Raw genomic sequence first — 24,680 nt, 5'->3', positions numbered from 1 at the left:
CCCAGTGGCCACTGGGCTGGTTTCTCGTCTGCAAAATAACAGAATCAGACCAAATGATTTCTAAGGTCCTTTCCAACTCATCTGCCTCTCCCTGCCTCCTCTGCTAGACATGATCTGACATGAATATCACATCCCTAATTATCTGATACTATTAATTTTTATAGGTAGTTTCATGTATTTTGCTTTTCTAACTAGGAACTACATGAAAACTAAGATGAGTGGCTCCCTCAAACTAACGTAAAGAATAAAGATGTGTTTTGAATAATAACAAATCATAAAACTAGTATGTTTTATGATAGAAGATAAGGCTGGGGATATAAAAACCACCTTAAAGAGAAAGAATGAGTTGCAGGCTTGCAGACTACTAAGACTTGCAAGGAATCTGACTAAAAGACAAGTAACAGAAGAAGTTAATTGAACTAAGGAAATACCGTAATATGTCAATGAGAAGGTAGGTTAGTCAATAATGGAAGCAGGGATGATTTCATCTTTTACTATGATCCCAATAATGTTCACATTACAGAACCATGTTCTGAGATTCCATTCCCACCAAGCAAGCTTCTGAATACAGTTTGGCTTCCCATAAATATCTACTAATAGAGAAGACTGCTCTCAATTACCAGCATCTACTTCTTAAACTAATAAAGTGACATGATTTTATACACCAGCATCATATGATTGCACCCCACAAAAAATAGTGCTGTGGGGGTGGCCCAGCAGGAAGCCTTGGTACATTCTTCCAGATAAAGTAGAGAACAGTGAGGCTTCCTGGAAGACAGATAATCACAGAATTTTTCCACATGAAACACCTAAAGACTATATAGTTCTACAAGAGAGGAATGATCCTTCTTTGATCCCTCTCTGAGGCTAGTTATACTACCTGGCACACAGCAGAACTTGCTAGATAAGTGCTTCTTGATTGCTTCTTAAACTTTCCCTAAAAGCCACTGCTCTTACATAATACAATTTTCCATACCCTATGGCAGTATCAAGGAAATACTTCTTTCTGGATACATGACCAATAGTGTGGTAAGAAAATGAAGGAAGAAGGAAAGACAGAGCTAGAAAACTGGGAAAGGCTGAAAGGGAAACAAAGCAAAACCACATAGAAAGTTTCTTTCATCAAGGCTTTCTATAGTTCCTTTGGCCTTGTGACCAATTTTACAGAGCTTTATCTGGATCCAGAGCCAAGAAGGTGTGAACCAACTACATATTTCCTAATCCATTCTGTGAAAAACTGGCAATTTGAAAGCACTGCCTGAAGCTCTCTGGGCCGAAGCTACAGAGTTTCCAGAACTAAAGTTATCTAAGCATATAGAGGACTCACATTACCACATTAATCTCTTGATACCATAAAGAGATATTATTTATTATTTAAAATCTAGAATAACCTAGACCAAATGGAAGGTTGCTTATGAGGCTCTGGACTACCTTTCAAACATCACTGCCCTATAATCCCTCACAGAAGGGAGAAGGCTGGTTTGACTACATGCAATAATTACAGAGTCATTTATTCATTCTATAAAACTTACTAAAACTTCTGCTCTGAGCCAGGTCCTATGTCAGACTGTGGGGATAAAGATATTAACCAGACAGATAAGAGACACTGTCCCTTGCCTTCAGAGAGTTTGATGACAAGTAAAGGACGTAAATCAAAGCAATTTTATGTTGAATTTAAGGCTACTGTCATTTTAGGAGGATGAGCATTTATTTTGCTTCTCTTCTCAAGTCTGGGATTGCTAAGTAGCACAGAGTAGTGGTGCAGCATTGAGCTTCAAAGATCAAAGTGTGGGGGAACTCATCATGATGTATGGCTTCCTTACATGTAGAAGAATGGCAGATACAAGTAACAGTAATCATTTTTATTTGCAAAGCACTTTACAATTTACAAAGTACTTTCACATCTATTATCTAACGCAAGCCTCAAACTAACCCTATGAGGTATGAAGGGATCAATATTTTCTTTTAGTAGAAATTAAGCATTTAGAGAAGTGACTTGCCCTAATGCAATATTTACAAAACTACTTAATTAGAAACAGAAGCCTACATTTTTTTATTCTCAGTTCCAACTTCATTTTTACTATATGATGCCCTTTTGTCACGCAAATTTTGAAGAAAGGCCAAATGACTCGTTTACAGCCATACGAAATGTCTACAATATTTCCAAGGTCTGCAACATAATATTAATAATATATAAATTTAATATAAATACTTAATATTTAGTTTTTCAACCTAAAATGAAAAAAATTACACAAAAATCAACACACAAAATGATTTATGAGGACTTCAAAAAATCTCAATACCACAGTTTTCCCATTCTTAAATTTCCCAAAATTTGCTCACATAACAATAAATTTTGGCTTGCTGATAATTTCACCAAACACTATGAAACAAAAACATAGTCAGTGAAATTAAGACAATTCCTATATCAAGTCAACGTGCAGATTTTTCAAACAAACCTCAAAAGCTGAGGAAACCCTCCTAGAAACCACTCCACCATCTGGGCCATCTGGGAGTCTAACCCTGTTGCTTCATTTTCAAGTTCAAGGAGGTGGGCAATGCATTTATGGTAAAAAAAAATTCAAGTTTTCCCAATCCTTAAAATACTGAGACCATTATTCAAGTAAAAAGTAAAAGCCATTATAAAAGGCTCGAAAAGAATTTATCCAGCAATAAAGCTTAAAGAAAACCTTTTCCAAAACGGAATTTTGAGTAAGAGTCAATAGGCCCATGGAAAAACGCAAATATCCAATCTAGTGTCAGGATAATGCTCTCACTAAAGTTGAGCACACTAGTTCATTTGTAATTGCTTTTCTACTCTAAGAAGGGGGAAAAAAACACTTTCACTGAAATCACTGCATTAAAAAATACAACTAGTTTACAAATATAACATTAGTATAATCCTACTTTAAAATTTACTATGAAATAATTTCAACATAATCACCAAAAGTATATGTTTCCTCTGATACCAGTCACATGCCATATAAAGTTAACTGAGATATCCTGCCAACGCCATGGTAACTGAATCTAAAAATACACTTTTTTTGAAGTCAGACTGGTATTTAAACTAAATGTCATCAAATGTTGCATTAAATATGCCAGGATGAAAAGATCAGTTAAACATGAACTTTCCAAACATATCACATAGAAAACACCCCCAGCCACTAAAGAGGACATTACTGTGTCCAGGAGCATCTCCTGTCTCCCAACACATACACACACAACAAAATAAGATCAAACCTACTGATTTAACATCAATTTTTCAACAAAAATTAACTGTTTAAAATTGCCATATTTTCTAAACTAAAAATTCATAAGCAAACTGCAAATGTGAACACGTTACATTCTCTAACATATATGAAAAAAGGTAAATTTTGGTTTTTTAGATCTGTACCACTTATACAATACAACCATTTTTCAGAATCTAACAGAAAATGTTTCCCATTTGAAATGGCAATTTAACCAAGCCATTTCTAACATAACTTGCAATTTCAGTATGAGTTCTAAATTTTGAAGCAGCTTAGAATAAAATTTGCTAACACTAAACATAAAGAGCAAGCAAGGTTTTGGGAAAAACCCAGAATCTGAAGTTTGAATGTTTATATAATGCTTAGTCACTTAAAATAAAAAAGTTTAAATAGAACACAACTGAGGTTAAAATCAAGTTGATGTCTAAAGCCTAAAATCATAAGAATACTGGCATCATGATGGAAAACCAAAGCTTATATGCCTGCTTTATAAATATCCATGTCTTTTCTTGGATTCAGAAATCCACTTTAACCCATGTCCCCTGGGTTTCTTCCATCTTCCATCTCACTGAACACCACTGTCACATTCAGATTACAACCTCTAGCCAAAGGCAGAGATCAAGTAAGTCTCCTGAAGATTTCCAGAACATTTCCAGAACAGCAGAAAAGTAGAGGAAATACTCTCGTGCCTGGAGCTGCCAGAATTCCTTCTCTCCTTTTAGAAAAATAAACCTCTTGCTCTGAAGATAATCACTTTTAAGAACAAACATCACTACTACATACGAACACACATAACTCTCAATAATAATTCTATAGAAGAATTATAAAATCCTATAGGTTTTGCTAGTACTTTGGCAGGAAAAAAAAAAGACCATTAAGAACTGTATGCCAAAGGATTTTTTTCCAGAAAGAAAATAGCAATAAGAGACTTAGTATTTCCCCTTCTCCTCTTCAAATGTGGATTCCTTAGCACTAACTGAAAGAATACTTTTCAAAAACAACTAGTTGATTTCATTTAACCGCAAAGAAAATGTCTCAACTCCCTTGTATTTTAAAAAAACAATCAGTATACTACGGTATACTTTCTGACTCAGTTGCTTATGACTGACACCCTTCTCCCTGATGTTCTAGTATTTTGGAAGTCTTTGAATAGAAAGAACAGACAATATTAAAGACACTTTTTTGTAAATAGTCACCATTATAAAATGGACAGCCAACAGCCTATCACTGAATTATTTTTTAGCTTAAACACATTTTGCTGTAAAAGAGAAATCTAACAATTCGGATATTCTAAATATAGACATAACACAAAGGCATGGGCAAAAATACTACACGATCACTTCTATGCACACATATCTTTAGATCTCTGTGAAGCATGGCACAAAAAGTAGCTCAGTTTTTCATAAATTGTATAATTTGCACTTTTGCTTCATGGTTCACTGTAAAATTCTAAAATTAATGTTTATATGTTCACATTATTCACTCTACTGAGAATTCTCTCAAGAGAATAAAACATAGAACATTTGGCTTTCTAAATAACAGTGTTGAAACTTGCAGTGTAGTTATGCTTTGGCATACATAAAAAGTAATTTCTAAAACCTTTTAATTTATATTTTACTATTCCCTGTTAGAAGAAATCAATTGCACATGTAGCCCAAATAGCTGGAAAGAACCCAGAAAGTGACAAGAAAATGATGACTTTTTAAAATGCTGATGCTTTTCACACTCAGGTTCAGTCATGCCAGCTGGAAAGAGGTGTTAGATATGGCTTTATTCATTTTAAATCTGAGAACTGTAGTCATGTCCAAGACATTTGAAAAATTGAGAGCAAGAGCAATTTGTCTTCATGATCTTGAGTCTTCTAATTCACAAGCACTTTTGAAAACCATTTCTACAAACTTAGAAGGTATCCGTACGAATAATTTGTATGCTATTGCTTAGAGTCAAAGTATTCTGTCCCAGATTTCCCAGTAAATTAGGAATACTTAGAGATAAAACACACACACACACACACACACACACACACACACACACACACACACACACACACGGGAACCCCGTAACTGAGCCAATTCAGATATGACATCCATTAAGAGGGCCTTTGCTTCTAACTGTGTAAGGGTCGTTGGCTGTAGTCTGACTTGCACAAGAAGTACACATAGCCCCTGAGAGGCGCTTTAGTCCTCTTTGGAATACACTGTTGGAGAGACTATAAATGACACAGTTGCAGAAACTGTTACTAATAGCAAGCCAGGTGGTCAAGAAGGATGCGAAGCGGTTGCTGTGGCCAGTGGAGCTTTCCAACAAGAAGTAGATGATATATGGCAACCAGAGGATGTAAAATACACTAGTGATTCGAAACAGGACCATGGCATAGCGCTTATCAGGACAGGCCTGCACTTCCCCAGTCTCCCCACTCTGGCTGCTGAAGCGGGCTTGCCTTTCGCTGATCTCCTTTGTGTGCTGTTGGCAGATGCGGAAGATGTTGAAATAGGTGAAGCAGACAATAAGGGCTGCTGGGGCATACAACATCATCACGATGAACAGGGTGAAGTAGGAGTCGGTGTGCCAGGACTCCGCACACCACTGAAACACATCTCCATGATATCCAGGTTTGCCCCAGTGGAAAAAGGAAGGCAGGAAGACCAGGGTCGAGTATAGCCAAATCAGGAAAATACACAGGCGTAGTCTCCAGGGTGTAACCAGAGTATTATAGGTTAAAGGTTTAGTAATGGCAATGTATCTATCAATGCTGATACAAGCCAGAGAAGCCATGGAGACGCTCTTCAGAACCGATACTACAAAACCAAATATCTGGCAAGTCAAGGACTCCTCTACCGGAATGGGGTGATGGAGGAGTGATAAAGAAGGGACCACGCAGCTTACCCCAACGAAAAGGTCAGCATATGCCATAGTCTGGATAAAATAACTTGTAGTGTGATGGTTCAACAAAGGTGCACAGTGAAATACAAAAATCACAATGATGTTGCCAGAAATAATCAATACAGTTAGAAAGACAATAATCAATACTTCCAAAAGGCAAAAATTGACAGTTTCCAAATAGCCAAATGCCAAGAGGCAAAAAGGGTGGCTGCTCTGATTACCATCCAAGGTGGAGTTCATCTTGAGCTCAGGAGTGATCTGTCACTTCATGCTGCCGCTTGGCTGCTGCCAACAGTTCAAAGAAGCAGCTGCTGTCATTGCGGTCAGCTTTGCATGTGTGTAATAATGCCAGAGGAGCCTTACTCCCCAAGCTCCTGATGCTGCTGCTCTGGTGCATTGCCTGCAGTGCAATTCCCCTTTAAATCCTTCCTGGAATAAGGAGAGCCAGCAGCAGTTGTCTGGCCAGTCCCAGACGCAGCCATAGTGCCAGGTTCACCATACACATAGCACCAGGGGAGCAAGGTAAACTCTGGGGAGAACGTCTTCAGGCCAAGTGAGGGTAGGGGGAAAGGGTAGAAGAGAAGGGAAGAAGATTAGGAGCTTCAGCAGGAGTTGTAATGAGTCTCCTCTGAACAGCTGATAGAAGAAAAGGAGAGAGCATTTTACATTTCACATCCAATGCCCTAATCAAAGAACCTGGCTAGCTCAGGCTGGCATCAACCCTCCCACTCCACCCCTACTGGCACCACTATTCACGGCTACTCTCAATAGCACCCCACATAACTGATCTGTACTGTATAGAGGAGCAGCAGCAACATCAAGCTTTCAAGATCAGCATAAAACAAAACCAATCACAGTCAGATTAATTTACCCCCATTTCCTTTCATTTGAGACTTGGGGGAGAAAAGGAATTTGCTTATAATATTTAGGAAAACCTTTCACTACAATTACCACTAATAAAATTAGCCAAGATAATTTACTTTCTTCATTGATTCCAATATAATATTTTGCCTCTTTGAAAACATTTCAACAGAATTTACTGTTCAGTTCAATTTCAGAATGTTACCTGTAATTCTGCATGCTGCAATCCAAACAAAAGCCACAATACATCCTTAGCAGAAAGCCTTGCAAAGCAGGAATGTGCTTCAACCCGCGTACTGCAGAACGGAGACACGGAGGGAGGGGATAAAGGAGTAGGAGGGGAAACAGGGAGAAGAGGGGGCTTGGAAAAAGGAAGAAAGGGGGAGGGGAAAGAAAACGCCTGTACGTGCACACACTCTGGCATCTTTAGCAACTAATTGGAATTCATCGTCAGAGAGGTGCCCCCTGATTTCCAGACTGCACAGTGTGGGAATGGCTTGCTATGCCTGCAGTGCATCATTTGAAGGCTGTTTCCTCGTCTGTCTGGAATCCCCCTTTTAGTAGATAAGCAGAATTCAGGCTGCTGGCAAGGAAAAGGGGTAGTAACAGAACAGGGTGTCAGGAATTAGACTGAAACACACTGCCAGAGGGGTAATTTCTATTTTCTCACGGCATTTTCCCAAAGAACAAAGGGCAATATTAAAGAAAGGAAGTATGTTAACTTCCTTTAAGTGTATGGCGTATGGCAACTGAGAATCATAATTTAGCTGCACAAGAAGTTCTAGCTAGAAGGCTATTCCCCATTAGTTTTGTCTCTCATGATTCACTGAATATTGGCCAAGAAACTTTAAGATCACTTTTTCAAGAGAAAAAGTATCTCCCATTCTGAAAACTACACAAATAGCACAGATAAATTACATTGTTCCCATATTGACACTACCCTATAGTTTTGAGATGCATTTCTTGCTTCTAATTTGCTGAGCAGTATACAAGAATACAAACAAAAGATAGAAAAGTAAATGTACCTTCTTCTACTCAGGCATGGATATTACAGGAAGTTTCATGGTATACATAAGCCTTTGTATCTTAGAATATACAATCTTGCTTCTGCCTATTTAAAACAATGCAAACTGTATTACATTATATTGTGGTTTTCCTGGTAATGTCATAAATGATGACAATTTTCAGCTAACACAGCTGGGTGCTATGAAAATGTGTAATTTTAGTATCTTTATTTAGAAGGATTAATTGAAAGTATCCAGCAGAGTAAAAGACAATAAACAAATGCCAGCATTTGAAGGCATTCCAAGAGGTAGGCAACTGAGTAAAAACATGTGATCCAACTTTCATTTTTATTCATTTTATACACATGCTTTCTTATTACAGACAAATGGCCGCCCATAACCAGAATGCAATGAATTACATTTTAAATCTGAAGCAGCAGCAGTTGTCTGGCCAGTCCCAGACGCGGCCATAGCCCCAAAATAAAAAACCTATTTAACCATAATCCTGATAGTAATATTTGACAGGTCTTACTGGGAAACAGAGCAAAGTGTACGGCACAGTAAAAAGACCAAGAGCATCGAAGGAACAATAATCAGGCTCAAATTCTTGCTCTAATATTACTTATCCTCTCTTAAGTCTCTGTTTCCTCATCTGTAAAATGAGAACAACACTCCTTACTTCACAGGGTTGCTGAGAAATAAAGTATACACAAAAGGCTTACCAACACCTAGCACAGAGGGGGTATATAACTTTACTCACTTTCTGCTCCTACAACTAAAATAGCCTTCCTAAAGAGCCAGTGTTTTCGTGCCCATCATGTCGAAATGCTTAAGGCTGGGCTCCTCTGAATCCTGAAGGGCCTGCTCTTACTGAGGCTATACAGTTCTAGGTCATACAACAGCTATCTGAATACAGTGCTGTCACACATTACTCAAACATATTGAGGCTATGCATATGCAAAGCACTGAAGGTAGCTGAAAAGAAGGAATGATGACACGGCGTCAATTATTCCCTCAACATAAATAACTTCTCTGCCTAGGTCTCCAGCCCTGACTTCACTCCTAAGCTCCCTTTTCCATCTACAATTTGCCTGCTAGTCACACATCTTCCACCTGTAGATGGAAGATGTCCTGTAGAGATTTCAACCACAGCATGTCTAAAATCAAAAACCTTTTTCCTACCAAATAAGCCTCTGTATTTTTCCAACATTTTCCCAGGCACTCCGGTATGAAACTTAGGAATCAATCATCTTGACCACTCCCTCCCTCAAAGCACTTAGTTCTTGGTCACCAAATCCTGAAAATATATTTCCACAATAGTTCTCAAATGCATTTCCTCCTTTCAATTTTTAATACACTTACCATAGAAGATGATTACCACCTAAACTCATAGTTTCGTTCATTTTTCTAATTTTTTCATTTCTGCCTGGTTAAATATCCAAAACGTACATTTTATTATTGTACCCCATTGTTCAAGAAGAGTCAATGGCTCCCTTATTGCCTTTCTAGTCTGATCTCAATTGTTTTACTTCCCCCAAATAACCTGCCCTCCAGCCAAAATCAGATTACTTCTTATTCTATACACTTGCCATAGACTTTATTTTTAAACCATATTTACTGAGCACCTTAATAAATACAGAATAAAGGAGTGATTTTTGAGAGTTACTGCTATATTTCAATAAATAGAAAAAGTGTTCACCAAAGTCAAAAGTCTAGGCTTTTCTACTACTACTTGTGAATTTGGGCATGTAACTTATTCTCTCTGTGGTTTCCCATGTATAAAACAAGACAGTTATGCTGATAAAAACAGACAATACAATGGCTGAAAATTTGAAAGAATTAAAAATTTATAAAATTGCAATAAAACTACAAGCTGTTACATTACTGTCATTAGTACAGTAACAGTTCTTTCAACTTTGTTTCTATTTTAGTGAAACCACTCTAGGAGCTAAAATCAAAATATTCATTTAAGAAACTTAAAAAAAAAAAGCCTAATAGCCACATTTAACTGAATCAATCAGGAATTAAATGTTTTGCTTTGGATTAAAGAAAAACATTTTCTTCAAAAAGAATTTATTAACAACTTGGAGAGGCTCTACAAATTTGTATCCTTACAAAAATCCGTATGTACATTTGGTCTTTAACCATAACATAGACTCATTCTAGTGTTCCATACCACTCTAGGAAGACTACAGTTAATATTATGTAGTTTCAAATAGCTAGAAGGAGATTACTGAATGTTCCCAACACAGAGAAACGATAAATGTTAGAGATGATGGGTATGTGCACAATTACCATGATCTGATCAGTATATACTATATGTATCAAAACATCATTATATACCTCATAAGTATGTATGTGATATGCTGATTAAAAAATACAATAAAAAATAAAATAATGCAGTCTCATGATATATTCTCTCTATATTTACTTTGAAGGCTGAGTAACTTTCTATATATATATATATGACAAAGGAAATACATTAAAAATCAACACTATTATTGGATGGTGGGATAACAGTCATTAAAAAAATCTTTCTTCTTTATAGCTTTCTATATTTTCTGAATTTTCCAATTTCTATATACTCTCAGAACCATATTGATTTAGCAAGATAGAATGATGCTGGGTTGAAGCTGTCTACTTCATGGGGCTCTGTTCCACTTGTTCTTATGCCATCAGAGCAACATTCCTTCAGACAGTCTTTGGTACTCAATCTAACTCAAAATGGACTCCCAAAACGTCAGTTAAAAAACCTCTTACAGAAAAAGAATATAATTATGAACTTACCGATACTTAACCATTTCATTGCTAGCTAAATACTTTCTGACCTGCAAACAAGCCAACTTCTATATGGTTCAACCTAATGAAACTAAAACAACTTTAAAAGCCAAAATAATTAAAATAACAAAACGACAGGCTTAAAAAGAAAAGCAGAACGAGAAATGAAATGTAACAAAAAAAGGAAAAGACCTGTTCAAATTATATTTCTTTTTCTCCCAACCTATTCAGAGACTTAACTACTTGCAGATGAGAAATTATCTCAGTTCTTCAAATTCCTAAGTTTCACCTCTGGGCATTAGTGTCAACTACCACTTATTATTTGGTAAAAATGAGCTTCACTTTTTGTCTGACATCTTAGCAAGGCTGCAGTGTTCACCACCGCTCTCCGAGCTTCACGATGCCACACAAGGACTACAAGAAGAAGAAAGACACTGGAAAGTCAGCCAAGAAAGACAAAGACCCAGTGAACAAACCCGGGGGCAAGGCCAAAAAGAAGAAATGGTCCAAAGGCAAAGTTAGGGACAAGCTCAATACCTTGTCTTGTTTGACAAAGCTACCTATGACAAACTCTGTAAGGAAGTTCCCAACTATAAACTTATAACTCCAGCTGTGGTCTCTAAGAGACTGAAGATTTGAGGTTCCCTGGCTAGGGCAGCCCTTCTGGAGCTCCTTAGTAAAGGACTTATCAAACTGGTTTCAAAGCAGAGCTCAAGTAATTTACACCAGAAATACCAAGGGCAGAGATGCTCCAGCTGCTGGTGAAGATGCATGAACAGGTCCAAGCAACTCTACATTTGGAAAAATAAAACTTTATTAAGTAAAAAAAAATGAGCTTTAAACATTGTTTAACATATTATTTTAGTGCAGCTGATGTCAGTTTATTTATATAACTGTCATTCCAAAAATGATTTGAGATACTTTGACTCATCTTTTATTCCTCCCTCGCCCCCATCTCCCACATTCATTCAGTCATCAAGTGAGTGCCAAGGATTCTACCTCTGAAATCCTCTTAAATAGCATCTTTTTCCCCATCCCTTTGCCACTACAGCCCAATCCAAGTTGAAATTATCTCTTGCCTGAATTATTAACAGGTCTCGCTGCAATTATTCTTACTCCACTCTAGCCCAAGTAACAGAGTGATCTTTCTAAGCCTATAATACAGATAATAAGCAAAAAAATATATATATATATAATATTAAGGTATTTACACTTAGTATGGACTATGGATTATACTAAGAATTTTCACACGTTACCTAAGTTAATTCTAACAACTCTACAACTATTATTATTCCATTTTACAGATAAGGAAACCAAAGCCTATGAATGTTAAATTGCCCAATTTCAATGGCTAGAATACAGCAGAACTAGCATCTGAATTAAGACAATTTGCCTTTAGATGGAAACCACTTTGCATACTGCCTTATAAACTGGAATATACAACCTGCCTGCTTAAAATGCTTCATTCGCTTCTATTGCCTAAAACCTTAAATATGCCTTCTGAAGCTTTCAAAGATCTGTTCCCTATCTACCACCTCTCTGGTCTTATCTCCATTCACACTCTATGGAACTGCCAGGCTTTTTCTCACCCTTGAGTACACGCTGTTCCCTCTGACTTTTAAGACCACATCTGCTATGCAGCACCCTATCCCACCCCAACTATCCAACCCCTGGCTAATTTCTGAGCAAGAGACCTTTTAGAACACTTGGGTGAGAAATCCTTCATGTTACATGCAGTACAGCAGTATGTATTTTTTCTTCTACAACTCCCATGCAACTTTATGATTGTTTATAGTTAACTGTCTATTTCCTCCATTAGACTGCAGACTTCCTGAAACCAGTGAACAAGTTTACTTTATTTATGGGCATAGCCATGAGGCCTACCACAGGGTAGGCATTCAAAAGGTATTTTTTATTGAATAAACAATGAATGCCCAATGAAACAAAAGGCAATTCTGCTTTTAGGCTGAAAGATCTTTCAAGCAAAACTCCAGTATGGTAACTGTTTAACTCACCTATAATTATTAGGTCGAGGCATATGAAATTGCCTATTTGTGGGTCAAAAACTGTCAAATAGCAATTTTAACATGGACAAACCAAATATGTTTCCAGTCTTATGATTCAGGAAACCTTTAGAACTCCCAGCAAGTATGACTTACATAAACTCACACGAAGGAAAATAACTTCACAGGGGTAAGATATAGGGCTTAAAATTATGTTCACAAATAATAATTTAGAGGGACCTACTGCAGCAATTGCTGTATGACAGCAGACAATACAGTTCTAACATCCACCAGCCACTATTTTCACATAGAACAAGACAGCAAGAGTGCTTAGTTGTGAAAAAAATGGAATTATGGCCTATTTTGGAGGGCAGGACTCAAACACACTGACTGATTTTCCAGAATGTCAAAGCTTAAGGAAAAATCAACAGACTACCTCAACTACCTCAGTTCAGAGAAGAGGAAATGAAGTGGCAGAACTGAAACTTGTACCCAGGCTTCCTCCTCCATGGCCAACATTCTTTTTTGCTAAATCGATCTCCTTTTATTGTTGGGTATCCACAGGCATATTCTTATGATTAAATATTATTCAATTCTTACCTATTACAAACCTACAGACAGAAATTGTTAATTAAAAAGCAAACAATCTGCTTAGTAATAACATAATAATTGAATACATTATTTTTTCCAAACTAGCAAAATGTGGCTGGGCCTCCAGGGACTCCTTTCAACAATTAGAAATGTACATATTGGTTGGCAGGGCACGGTGGCTCAGGCCTGTAATCCCAGCACTTTGGGAGGCCAAGCCGGGCAGATCACAAGGTCAAGAGATCGAGACCATCCTGGCCAACATGGTGAAACCCTGTATCTACTAAAAATACAAAAATTAGCTGGGCATGGTGGCACACGCCTGTAGTCCCAGCTACTCGGGAGGCTGTGACAGGAGAATCACTGAACCCGGGAGGCGGAAGTTGCAGTGAGCCAAGATCATGCCACTGCACTCCAGCCTGGCGACAGAGTGAGACTCCGTCTCAAAAAAAAAAAAAGAAAAAAAAGAAATGTAAATATTGGTTATATGAGCTTGCTACTAGTTTGCTTCTGGATAAAAGCTTGCTGTTCATGGCAAAAGATTCTTATCACTGAAGTTGAAACTAGAGAAAATGATGCAAATACGTTTAAGAAAAGATAAGCAAGGCCAAGTGGATGGAAGGAAAGAAAAACATCAGAATAGGTTGCTATTTCATTATTCTCTCATTATTAAAATGATCTACTGAAGAAGCAGTTTGCTGTAAATTTTTGCTACTAAGCACTGAATTTTAAGAAGCTAAGCCACCAACACAAAAGGTAAAAAATAACCATCAGAAAGAAGTGACAGAAGAGGATTCTGGAAGCTGGAAACAAGAAAGTGCCTTTGTTTCCCCTTCATTTTCAACTCCAACTTATTTGATTCACAAGATCCAAACAGCTGTAAGAATTACAGGCAACTGGAGGTAAGAGAAGCCATGAGAGTCTCTGTGGATTACTTATTAAGCTTTCTTCCCTCTGAGTCTGACAAGTTCTACCTAGAGGCCAAGGTTGAGGAGCTCTTAATCAAACACCAGAAAACAAAGACTACCAGGAGTGCTTGGTCTATAAAAATTTATTCCATGAAGCCAACGGTAGTAGTTCAACATAAGAAGTCTATCACATGTTGATAGATTATGTAACTTACTCCATTAACAAATTAAAGGAAATTAGTAATAGTCCTGAAAAAGCTGATAAAATTCAGTAACATTCCTAATAAAAAATCCAAAGCAGGGATAGAAGGAAACCACTTAACTGAAACACAATTTATTATTATTTTATTTATTTATTGAGACATAGTCTCACTCTGTCACCTGGGCTGGAGTGCAGTGGCACTATTTTGGCTCACTGCAACCTCTGCCTCCTGGGTTCAAGCGATTCTCCTGCCTCAGGCTCCCGAGTAGCTGTGATTATAGGTGCCCATCACCATGGCCGGCTAATTCTTGTATTTTTAGTAGAGACGGGGTTTTGCCATGTTGCCCAGGCTGGTCTCAAACTCCTGAATTCAGGTGATCCACCGGCCTCGGTCTTCGAAAGTGTTGGGATTACAGGCGTGAGCCACTGCGCCCGGCCAAAAACAAATTGTTTACCAAAAAAAAAAAAAAAAAAGAGTATGTTTTCCAAAAGATTGAAAAACTAAAACCATTTTAATTAAATCCAGGAATTAGATGGGAGTGCTAGTTATCACCATCATCATTTAACATTGTCTTAATGCTTCTATAAAATATAAAGACAAAACCAAGAAAATGTAGTAGGCTGCATAAACATTGTAAAAGAGGTAAAACCATTTTTACTGTTGATATTATTACACACCTGAAAATCTCAAAAGATGACAATATAAAGTTAGGACAATTAATCAAAATATTAAGAGGTAAATAGAAAAATGTAAAAATCATTGTCTTTTTCCCTATTGTAACAGTTAGCACCTACAAACGGAAACTGACAAAACTACTCCATTTGCTGTAGTGTGAACATGCTAAGTTAATTCTCAGGAACCAATTTAACAATAGAGCTACAAGATCCCTATGAAGGCAATTCAGAATTCTTGCAGGCAAAAAAAAAAAAAAAAAAAAAAAGATCTGAACAAATAAAAAGACATACTGTATTCTCACGTGTTAAACTTATACCCCCAACTGGTATGTAAATTAAATGCAATTCAAATAAGAATCTCCACATAACCTTATAGGGTGGTGGTGGTAGTGAGACTGGATAAAAGATTTTAAGGTTTTCATGGCAGATTAAATTTGCAGAATAGTCAAGTAAGGTATGAGATAGAAAACAAAAAGATTTGCTTTCACAGCTATCAGAAATAATACAAAGCCTTTTTAATCAAAACAGTGTGGGGACAGGAATATGCAAACAAATAATACAAAGAACAATCCAGGAATCAATCCCAGCATATATGAGAATTTAAAACATGACAAAGATGGTAGTTCTACTGAGTAGGAAAATAGGAGTAGCACAACTGGTTATCCATCTGGAAGAAAGTAAAATCAAACTGCTTTCTCATGCCACATACAAAAATAAGTTCCAGATGGATTAAAGACATAAAAATTCACACATAGAATAAAAATCTTGCAAGAAAATGTTGGAAACCACATTTACAAAATATAAAGACAGAAGAGGCCTTAACCAAGACACAATTTTCCACATAAAAATTGAAAATGTCTTGTATGGCATAAAACCATAAATAAAATCATTAAAAAATATATTTATAATGCATATGAAAAGGATTAGTAAACATAATATATGGAGAGTGTTTAGAAACTGTTATCTTAAAAAGACTTCATAGATAAATGTACAAAGAACATAAATAGAAGAGCAAATCATTCAAATTTACTGGCAGCCAGAGAATTGCAAACTAAAGATATGCTAGGCCACGTGCAGTGGCTCATGCCTGTAATCCCAGAACTTTGGGAGGCCGAGGTGGGAGGATCACGAGGTCGGGAGTTCGAGACCAGCCTAACCAACATGGTGAAACTCAGTCTCTACTAAAAACACAAAAATTAGCCGGGCATGGTGGTGTGTGCCTGTAATCCCAGCTACTCAGGAGGCTAAGGCAGGAGAATCGTTTGAACCCAGGAGGCGGAGGTTGCAGTGAGCCGAGATCACGCCACTGCACTCCAGCCTGGGCGACAGACACAGCAAGACTCCGTCTCAAAAAAAAAAAAAAAAAAAAAAAAAAAAAGATACGCTGGCATCACTTACATCCACTGATAGTAAAAATTAAATATAATAACTAATACTGGTTGGGATACGGGGCAGCAGGTACTTTGCTGGTACAACTATATGCAACTACATTGCTGGTGGAACTGTGAACTGTCACATCCAAGTGTGCTGCACAGTATCTGACACATACCTAGTGCTCATAAAGGTAGCTATTACTATTGTTTTATTATTTCCCTTCTGGATCCCTACTGAAATTAAAAAACCTAAAAAATTTTCACTTTAAAAAGCAAAACGGGAAGAAGAAACTAACTCCATTGCTTACTGAAATAAGAAACACCTTTAAAAGCATACTATGTATTTTATGTTACTGAAAGGTCATTTGTCCTTGGGTTAAAAAGGTATATTGAAAAATTCCCACATGTACCCCATACAAGACAGGCTTGACAACTAATGCAAGATGATGACAAAGACATTAATCAGTTTTGTTTGCCAGGTTAATTTTTTTTATCTTCATTCTACAAATCAAGTCACTCTTTCCTGCTCTAGTCTTTGAAGAAACTAAGCAAAAAAAAAATCTCAAAGTAATATTATATGTAAAATTTCGGAACACAATGCATATATCTGGCAAAGAAGCCATGTTCAGAATAAATACTTCCTAGAAATTAGTAGTGTGTATATATATATATACACAAATATTGTCTAAATAAGCATAATATGTACAAATCCTGCTGTGTGCAAGAATGTTTATAGCAGTTTTATTCATAATAGCTAAAACTGGAAAAATCCAAACATTTGTAATAGCCGAATATATTTTTTAAGTGTAGTTTATTCATATAATGGAATACTCTAAACGATTTTTTAAAAAGACAACAAAAAACAAGCTACTGATACACTCTCAAAATAGATGAGCGAAAGAAGTGAGATACAAATGAGCACATGCTGTGTGACTGTGTAACTGCATTTAAATTAAATTCAAGGATGGGTGTGGTGGCTCACGTCTGTAATCCCAGCACTTTGGGAGGCCGGGGGGGGGGGGGGGGAATCACCTGAGGTCAGGAGTTCGAGACCAGCCTAGCCAACATGGGGATACTCTGTCTCTACTAAAAATACAAAAATTAGCCAGGCTTGGTGGCGTGTGCCTGTAATCCCAGCTACTTGGGAGGCTGATGCAGGAGAATCGCTTTAACCCAGGAGGCAGAGTTTGCAGTGAGCCGAGATCACGCCACTGCACTCCAGCCTGGGTGACAGAGCAAGACTCCATCTCCAAAACAGAAAAAATTCAAGAACAATCAAAACTAACCTAAGGAGAGAAAAGCCAGAATAACGATTACTCAGGGGTGTAGTAAGGGTATTTATGACTAGAAAGGTACATGAATAACTTCTGGGGGTTATGGATATGTTCTTGCTCTTGATAGTGGTCACCGCAGTGTATTCATATGTAAAATGTCATGGAGCTATACACTTTTAAAAAAGTAGCTTATATGCAAACTTTGATAGCTCTGCTGGTAGAGTAGACTGTAAAAAGTACCTTACTCCCCCCAAAAACATTTCAGAGTAAGTTAAAAAATGTCAATTACCATTCCCATACAATGATAACTCTTAATTCCAGGAAGACAGAAAAGAGAAGCAATACCAACTTACATTAGCTATCACTGTCATTTTTTTAAATTCACAAATATTATGGTGGTTAAATTTCTATTTTCTGATCATCTACTAGCAATTTAAATTAATATATATCCATTAAATAATCTGGGAGGCTGGGCGCGGTGGCTCACACTTGTAATCACAGCACTTTGGGAGGTCGAGGTGGGTGAATCATGAGGTCAGGAGTTCAAGACCAGCCTGGCCAATATGGTGAAACCCCATCTCTACTAAAAATTAAAAAATTAGCTGGGAGTGGTGGTGGGTGCCTGTAATCCCACCTACTCAGGAGGCTGAGGCAGGAGAATCACTTAAACCCAGGAGGCAGAGATCCGAGATCGTACCACTGCACCGCACTCTAGCCAGGGTGACAGAGCTAGACTCTGTCTCAAAAGGAAAAAAAATTGTAAGTTGAATGTGAAATATAAAGTGCACATCACCAGTATAACAAATCAATCAAATGTTTCATATTTTGTTAATAGTCTTTCTTTTACATATAACTACCAGGTTCCTTTTCTACCAACAGACGTTACCACTTTCATGGAACTAGAAAAACAGAATCCATTCAGTTACAGACACTTCATGTCTTACGAATAGTCTTACCAAAATATTTAGTTTAAAGCAATAAGCTCTTAAGAATCATTTTTGACCAAACACTTCAAAGGACTTCAAAAAAACTAAATAGTGTTACAAATCCAAAATATGATTTGCCAACAAAAGAAAATAAAAACTAGGTGTATCTTTGCTAGATATACATGTTATATAACCTTATTCTTCAGTGGCTCTGTTCATATTATGAGTACAATGCTGTACCCATCTTTCTATATCTGGAATTCATCTCAAATGTTATATTCCTGATAAAGACTCCTCTGTTCTCCCAGACAGAACTGATAACTTCTTTTGATGGCTCCCACTGTGCTTTTTCAGACACATTCTATCATAAGACAGCTACTTGCTTTTGTGTTTAACCTCCCAGCTCCAACACTGTGGTTGTAATAGTTACTCAACAATAAATACTAGTTAAACAATTATTCAACTTAATGGAAGGAATCAGAATACTTATTGAAACAAAAAAAAAATCTGTCTGGAAATATGATGAGAAAGAACATTAATATTCTGAAGACATAAAAGTCATTTTCTGGTGAAGGTCCTATCTCATGTTTGAATGTTGTTTTTCCAGGCCAGGTGAGGTGGCTCACACCTGTAATTCCAGCACTTTGGGAGGCCAAGGCAGTTGGATTGCTTGAGGCCAGGAATTCAAGACCAGTCTGGCCAAAATGGAGAAATCCTACTCTCTACTAAAAATACAAAAATTAGTCAGGCGTGGTGGTGCGCACCTGTAATCCCAGCTTCTTGGGAGACAGAGGCACAACAATTGCTTAAAGCCGGGAGGAGGAGGTTGCAGTGAGCCTAGATCATGCCACTGCACTCTAGCCTGGGCAAGACTCTGTCTCAAAAAAAAAAAAAAAAGCCTGCTCTTCCCTTATAAGGTGTTTTTTTTTTTTTTTTTTTAAATAACAGCTTTATAGAGAGATATCATTCATAATTTATAAGGTTTTAACTTTTTTTCTTTTTTAAGACAAGGTTTTACCTTCTGTCACACTGAAAAAATCTCCTATTTTTTTTTTTTTTTTTTTTTTGAGACGGAGTCTCACTCTGTCGCCCAGGCTGGAGTGCAGTGGCGCGATCTCGGCTCACTGCAAGCTCCGCCTCCCGGGTTCACGCCATTCTCCTGCCTCAGCCTCTCCAAGTAGCTGGGACTACAGGCGCCCGCCACCACGCCCGGCTAATTTTTTGTATTTTTAGTAGAGACAGGGTTTCACCGTGGTCTCGATCTCCTGACCTCGTGATCCGCCCGCCTCGGCCTCCCAAAGTGCTGGGATTACAAGCACGAGCCACTGCGCCCGGCCGAAAAAATCTCCTATATTCTTGAAGATTCTGAGCAATCCATTCACAACCCAGGTTTGAGATTTGCATACTATTGGAGAAACTGCTTCCTGAAGATAAACACTTCAAGAATTTGAGAAAATTAAAACTAAAACCGAAAACATGAACACAAAGGCACAAAACATTGCCTAACCTTGCAGAAAATTACTTTAAATCCTGATATGCTTGTAGAAGGAATAGTTTTTCTTGTTTTGCTTGCAAAACTTTGAGGAATGCATGAACTTCAGAAGGGGAACACCATACAAATGAGAGTTTTTTCACTTTAGAGGAATGAGCTAAAAGAGAACATGGTTTAAGATTAAAGAATTATTTTCTTACAGTTGCAGAAGAAGTAAGAAGAACTAAGCCTTCCCTACCAAGAGCACATTTCTGTAAAATGTGAAAAGTATTAAAATAATCAAAAGAAAATTTTTACACATTGCATAGCACAAGTGGTTTGACTAAAAATGTTATTTACAGTCAAAAAAGAATCTGGATATACAATGGGCTAGAAGACACCTTTGGTCTCTGAGGTGATATGAATCAAGGAGAAAAAACTATGACTTCTCCTTTGTGCAACAGAAAAAACATGTTAGAGCTAGAAGTATTAACAGTTCTATTCTTAAACAAAGAATAAAAACTTCTTATAAGTCAAATAACTACAATGATCTTTTCATCACAAATCTCTAAAAGGATTAATGCTGAAGCTGAATTATCACCCCCTTACCTTTGTGATAAGAATGCGATATTTCTCTACCAGGTGGTCATTGTTATGACAGCCTGCTAGCAGCTGCCAGACTTCTCCTCGAAGAGCTTCAGGCACACCATTTCTTACTAAGGATGACAACTGCTTCGGTCTCACATTCAAGTTGAGATGCCTAAAAATAAAGCCATAAACCATGAATCATAAAAGGAAGATTCTCTAAAGAATGTTACTTTTATCAAAGTCAATCTAAATGGCTTACAAATACGCGACAAGGTAACATAGTAATAAAGGAAAAAAAAGTGCTTCTGAATTAGATGAGGCCAAGATAACTATGAGAGATTGGGTGGAAGAAAATAAAAATCCACACAGATTCTCCAAACTGCTTCTTAAGTATCTTTAAATTATCTCTCTACTTTAAAAAAAAAAAAAAAAAAAAAGCAAAACTGGAAATCACAAATGATGCTCTATGGCTATGGTTTATGTAAAAAAGATGGCCGGGGGCGGTGGCTCACGCGTGTAATCCCAGCACTTTGGGAGGCCGAGGTGGGTATATCACCTGAGGTCAGGAGTTCAAGACCAGCCTGGGCAACATGGTGAAACCCCGTCTAAATACAAAGAATTAGCCCATCATGGTGGCACATGCCTGTAATTCCAGCTATTCAAGAGACTGAGGTAGAAGAACTGCTTGAACCGGGAGGCGGAGGTTGCAGTAAACCAAGATTGCACCACCGCGCTCCAGCCTGGGTGACAGAGCTAGACTCTGTCTCAAAAACAAACAAACAAAAAAAAGAGCAAAATTCCAATCAGTGGACATATAATAAATGACAAGAACCTAGCTCTACATCAAAATTGACAAGTGGTCAGCAGGGCGTGGTGACTCATGTAGTTCCACTGCTTTGAGAGGCCAAGGTGGGAAGATTCTTTGAACCCAGGAGTTCCGGACCAGCCTAGGTAATATAGCAAGAACCCCGTGTCTACAGAAAAATAAAAATAAGCTGGCATGATGGTTATATTCCTAGCTACTCGGGAGGCTGAGGCAAGTTGGGCCTAGGAGTTCAAGGCTGCAGTGAGAGATCGCACCACTGCACTCCAGCCTGGGTGACAGAGACAGGTTTTGTCTAGAAAAAAAAATTGACAAGAATATTGTATATTTATAAGTTCTAAGTTAAAATAAAATATCTCAAGTATGTTTCCAACAGTTTTTAAGATGACTTCCTTCAAATAACTTTTCTGAATGTTTATGGTGGCTAATAACATTTCCACTGAACTACTATATCACTACAAGTTACCAAAATCTTTGGACTTCATTTATGTCACCTATAAAATGGGAAAAATTAAACTAGCCTTGAAATGTTGGTATAAATGTACAATGTGCTTCTGCATACAGTATCTTAATTGATCTTCAGAACAACCATCTGAGGTAGATGGTAGTATCTCTAGTTTTACAGATGCAGAAAAAATTTCAGGGAGGTCAATTAAATGACTGACGTAGTCCTCAAATTCTTTTTTTTTTTTTTTTTTAATTTTTTCTGCACACAAAAACAATAAACATCCTCTAAAAATACATACAAACAAAAAGATGCGTATCAAACATATTAGGAAGGTTACACATGGGAAGTCGGGGAATAGAAATGGGGGGTGGGAGTTAAAACAAATGAGAGAGGGACTTTATATGGATCAGTGATAACAACTCAATCCTCTATTTGACAAAGAAGAGGGAGAAGGAAGAGTAAGAAAAAGAAAGTGGGATAAAGGATCAGAAAGGGAGGAAAATAGAAAAAATTAGACTATGACTCCAGGGTAGACCTGTTTTGTTGTCACTGAGTTGGTTGGTTGGTTTGTCTGTTGTATTTTTCATGTTTCGCCAAGTTGGCCAGACTGGTCTCGAACTCCTAGCCCGAAGTGATCAACCCGCCTCGCCCCCCAGAGTGCCGGGACCACAGGTGTGAGCCACCACGTCCAGCCCCCACATCGCTTCTGGCCTCCGTGGTAGACCTCCCAGACGGAGCGGCCGGGCAGAGGCGCTCCTCACTTCTTCCCAGACGATGGGTGGCTGGGCAGAGGCGCTCCTCACTTCCCAGACGGGGCGGCCGGGCAGAGGCACTCCTCACTTCCCAGACGGGGCAGCCGGGCAGAGGCGCTCCTCACTTTCCAGACGGGGCGGCCGGGCCGAGGCGCTCCTCACTTCCCAGACGGGGCAGCCGGGCCGAGGCGCTCCTCACTTTCCAGACGGGGCGGCCGGGCCGAGGCGCTCCTCACTTCCCAGACGGGGCGGCCGGGCAGAGGCGCTCCTCACTTCCCAGACGGGGCAGCCGGGCAGAGGCGCTCCTCACTTCTTCCCAGACGGGGCGGCCGGGCAGAGGCGCTCCTCACTTCCCAGACGGGGCGGCCGGGCAGAGGCGCTCCTCACTTCTTCCCAGACGGGGCGGCCGGGCAGAGGCGCTCCTCACTTCCCAGACGGGCGGCCGGGCAGAGGCGCTCCTCACTTCTTCCCAGACGGGGCGGCCGGGCAGAGGCGCTCCTCACTTCCCAGACGGGGCGGCCGGGCAGAGGCGCTCCTCACTTCTTCCCAGACGGGGCGGCCGGGCAGAGGCGCTCCTCACTTCCCAGACGATGGGTGGCCGGGCAGAAGCGCTCCTCACTTCCCAGACGATGGGTGGCCAGGCAGAGGCGCTCCTCACCTCCCAGACGATGGGTGGCCGGGCAGAGGCGCTCCTCACCTCCCAGACGATGGGTGGCCGGGCAGTGGCGCTCCTCACCTCCCAGACGATGGGTGGCCGGGCAGAGGCGCTCCTCACTTCCCAGATGGGGAGGCCGCGCAGAGGGGCGGCCGGGCAGAGACACTCCCCACCTCCCAGACGGGGCGGCGGCCGGGCAGGGGCTACAATCCCAGCACCCTGGTAGGCCAAGGCAGGCGGCTGGGAGGCGGAGGCTGCCGCAAGCCCAGACCACGCCACCGCACTCCAGCCCAGGCAACACCGAGCACCGGGTGAGCGAGACTCCGTCTGCAGTCCCAGTACCTCGGGAGGCTGAGGCGGGCAGAGCACTCGGCGTCAGGAGCTGGCGACCAGCGTGGCCAAGATGGCGAACGCGCGCCTGCAGCCAAAGGAGAAAAGCAGGCAGCGGTGGTGCGCGGCGGCAGTCCCAGGCAGTCCGCGGCACGGGCAGCAGTGAGGCGAGTACATTGCAGCCTGGGCCACAGAGGGAAAGAAAGAAAAGAAAGAAAAGAAAGGAAGGAAGGAAGGAAGGAAGGAAGGAAGGAAGGAAGGAAGGAAGGAAGGAAGGAAGGGGTAGTCCTCGAATTCTTAAGACTAATGAAAGCTCTGTTATAGAGCAGCTGGTTTGTGACTTGAGAGCCACCATTACTGAGTCAATAAAACAGGATCCTGACATTAAGAAGATGCTGTGGCTATCAGACGTAAGCAGAAGTTACTGATACAAAATAACCACTATCAAATTATAAAAACGCCTGTGATTTTTCTCAAAATGTTCACAGAATCCTATGAGAATTCTGCACAGTACGTTTAAAAGTGATTTATTCTGTGACATTGGTATCCTAATGCAAGTGCTATAGACAGTTCAATAGTTTTGTCCTTGTTTAGATAAAAACATTATATAAAAGTTGAAGAGTTATGAGCAGAAAGAACAGACATAGTTCTGTTGCTAACTCAATCCCTGGTATGCTATGGCCTGTGGGCCAAACTGGGCCTATCTATCACCTGTTCTGGTAAATAAACTTTTATTGAAACACAGCCATGCTTATTTGTCTAAGTATTGTGTATGATAGCTTCTGCACTACAATAGTAGAACTGAGTAGCTATGACAGACTATTAGCCTGCAAAACCTAAAATACTTATTATTTGGCTCTTTACAGACAAAGCCTGCTAACCTTACTAGC

General features: G+C 39.2%; 2 protein-coding genes and 1 pseudogene across 5 annotated transcripts in view; 1 reads left to right on the top strand and 2 right to left on the bottom strand.

Moving 5' to 3' along the window:
• The window catches only part of RABGAP1 (RAB GTPase activating protein 1), a 176,147-nt gene that overhangs the window by 63,381 nt on the left and 88,086 nt on the right, over positions 1-24,680 (bottom strand). For all 4 annotated transcript variants that reach the window (XM_030817779.1, XM_030817778.1, XM_030817781.1 and 1 more), the window contains one exon: positions 20,804-20,954. In XM_030817779.1, the coding sequence (XP_030673639.1) occupies positions 20,804-20,954 (151 nt within the window). The remainder of the gene's footprint in view (positions 1-20,803; positions 20,955-24,680) is intronic.
• Positions 4,782-7,479, bottom strand: GPR21 (G protein-coupled receptor 21). Its single transcript, XM_003264107.3, has 2 exons — positions 7,198-7,479; positions 4,782-6,767 (listed from the first exon to the last, which is right to left on the bottom strand). The coding sequence occupies exon 2, from the start codon at positions 6,369-6,371 to the stop codon at positions 5,322-5,324; it is 1,050 nt and encodes a 349-aa protein (XP_003264155.1). The 5' UTR covers positions 6,372-6,767; positions 7,198-7,479; the 3' UTR covers positions 4,782-5,321.
• On the top strand, positions 10,997-11,600 carry LOC100590857 (annotated as a pseudogene).

This window comes from Nomascus leucogenys, chromosome 8 (genome assembly GCF_006542625.1).
Source record: "Nomascus leucogenys isolate Asia chromosome 8, Asia_NLE_v1, whole genome shotgun sequence".
NCBI lineage: Eukaryota > Metazoa > Chordata > Mammalia > Primates > Hylobatidae > Nomascus > Nomascus leucogenys.
The sequence above is the reverse complement of the archived record's forward strand: the minus strand, read 5'-3'. Positions and strand labels throughout refer to the sequence as shown.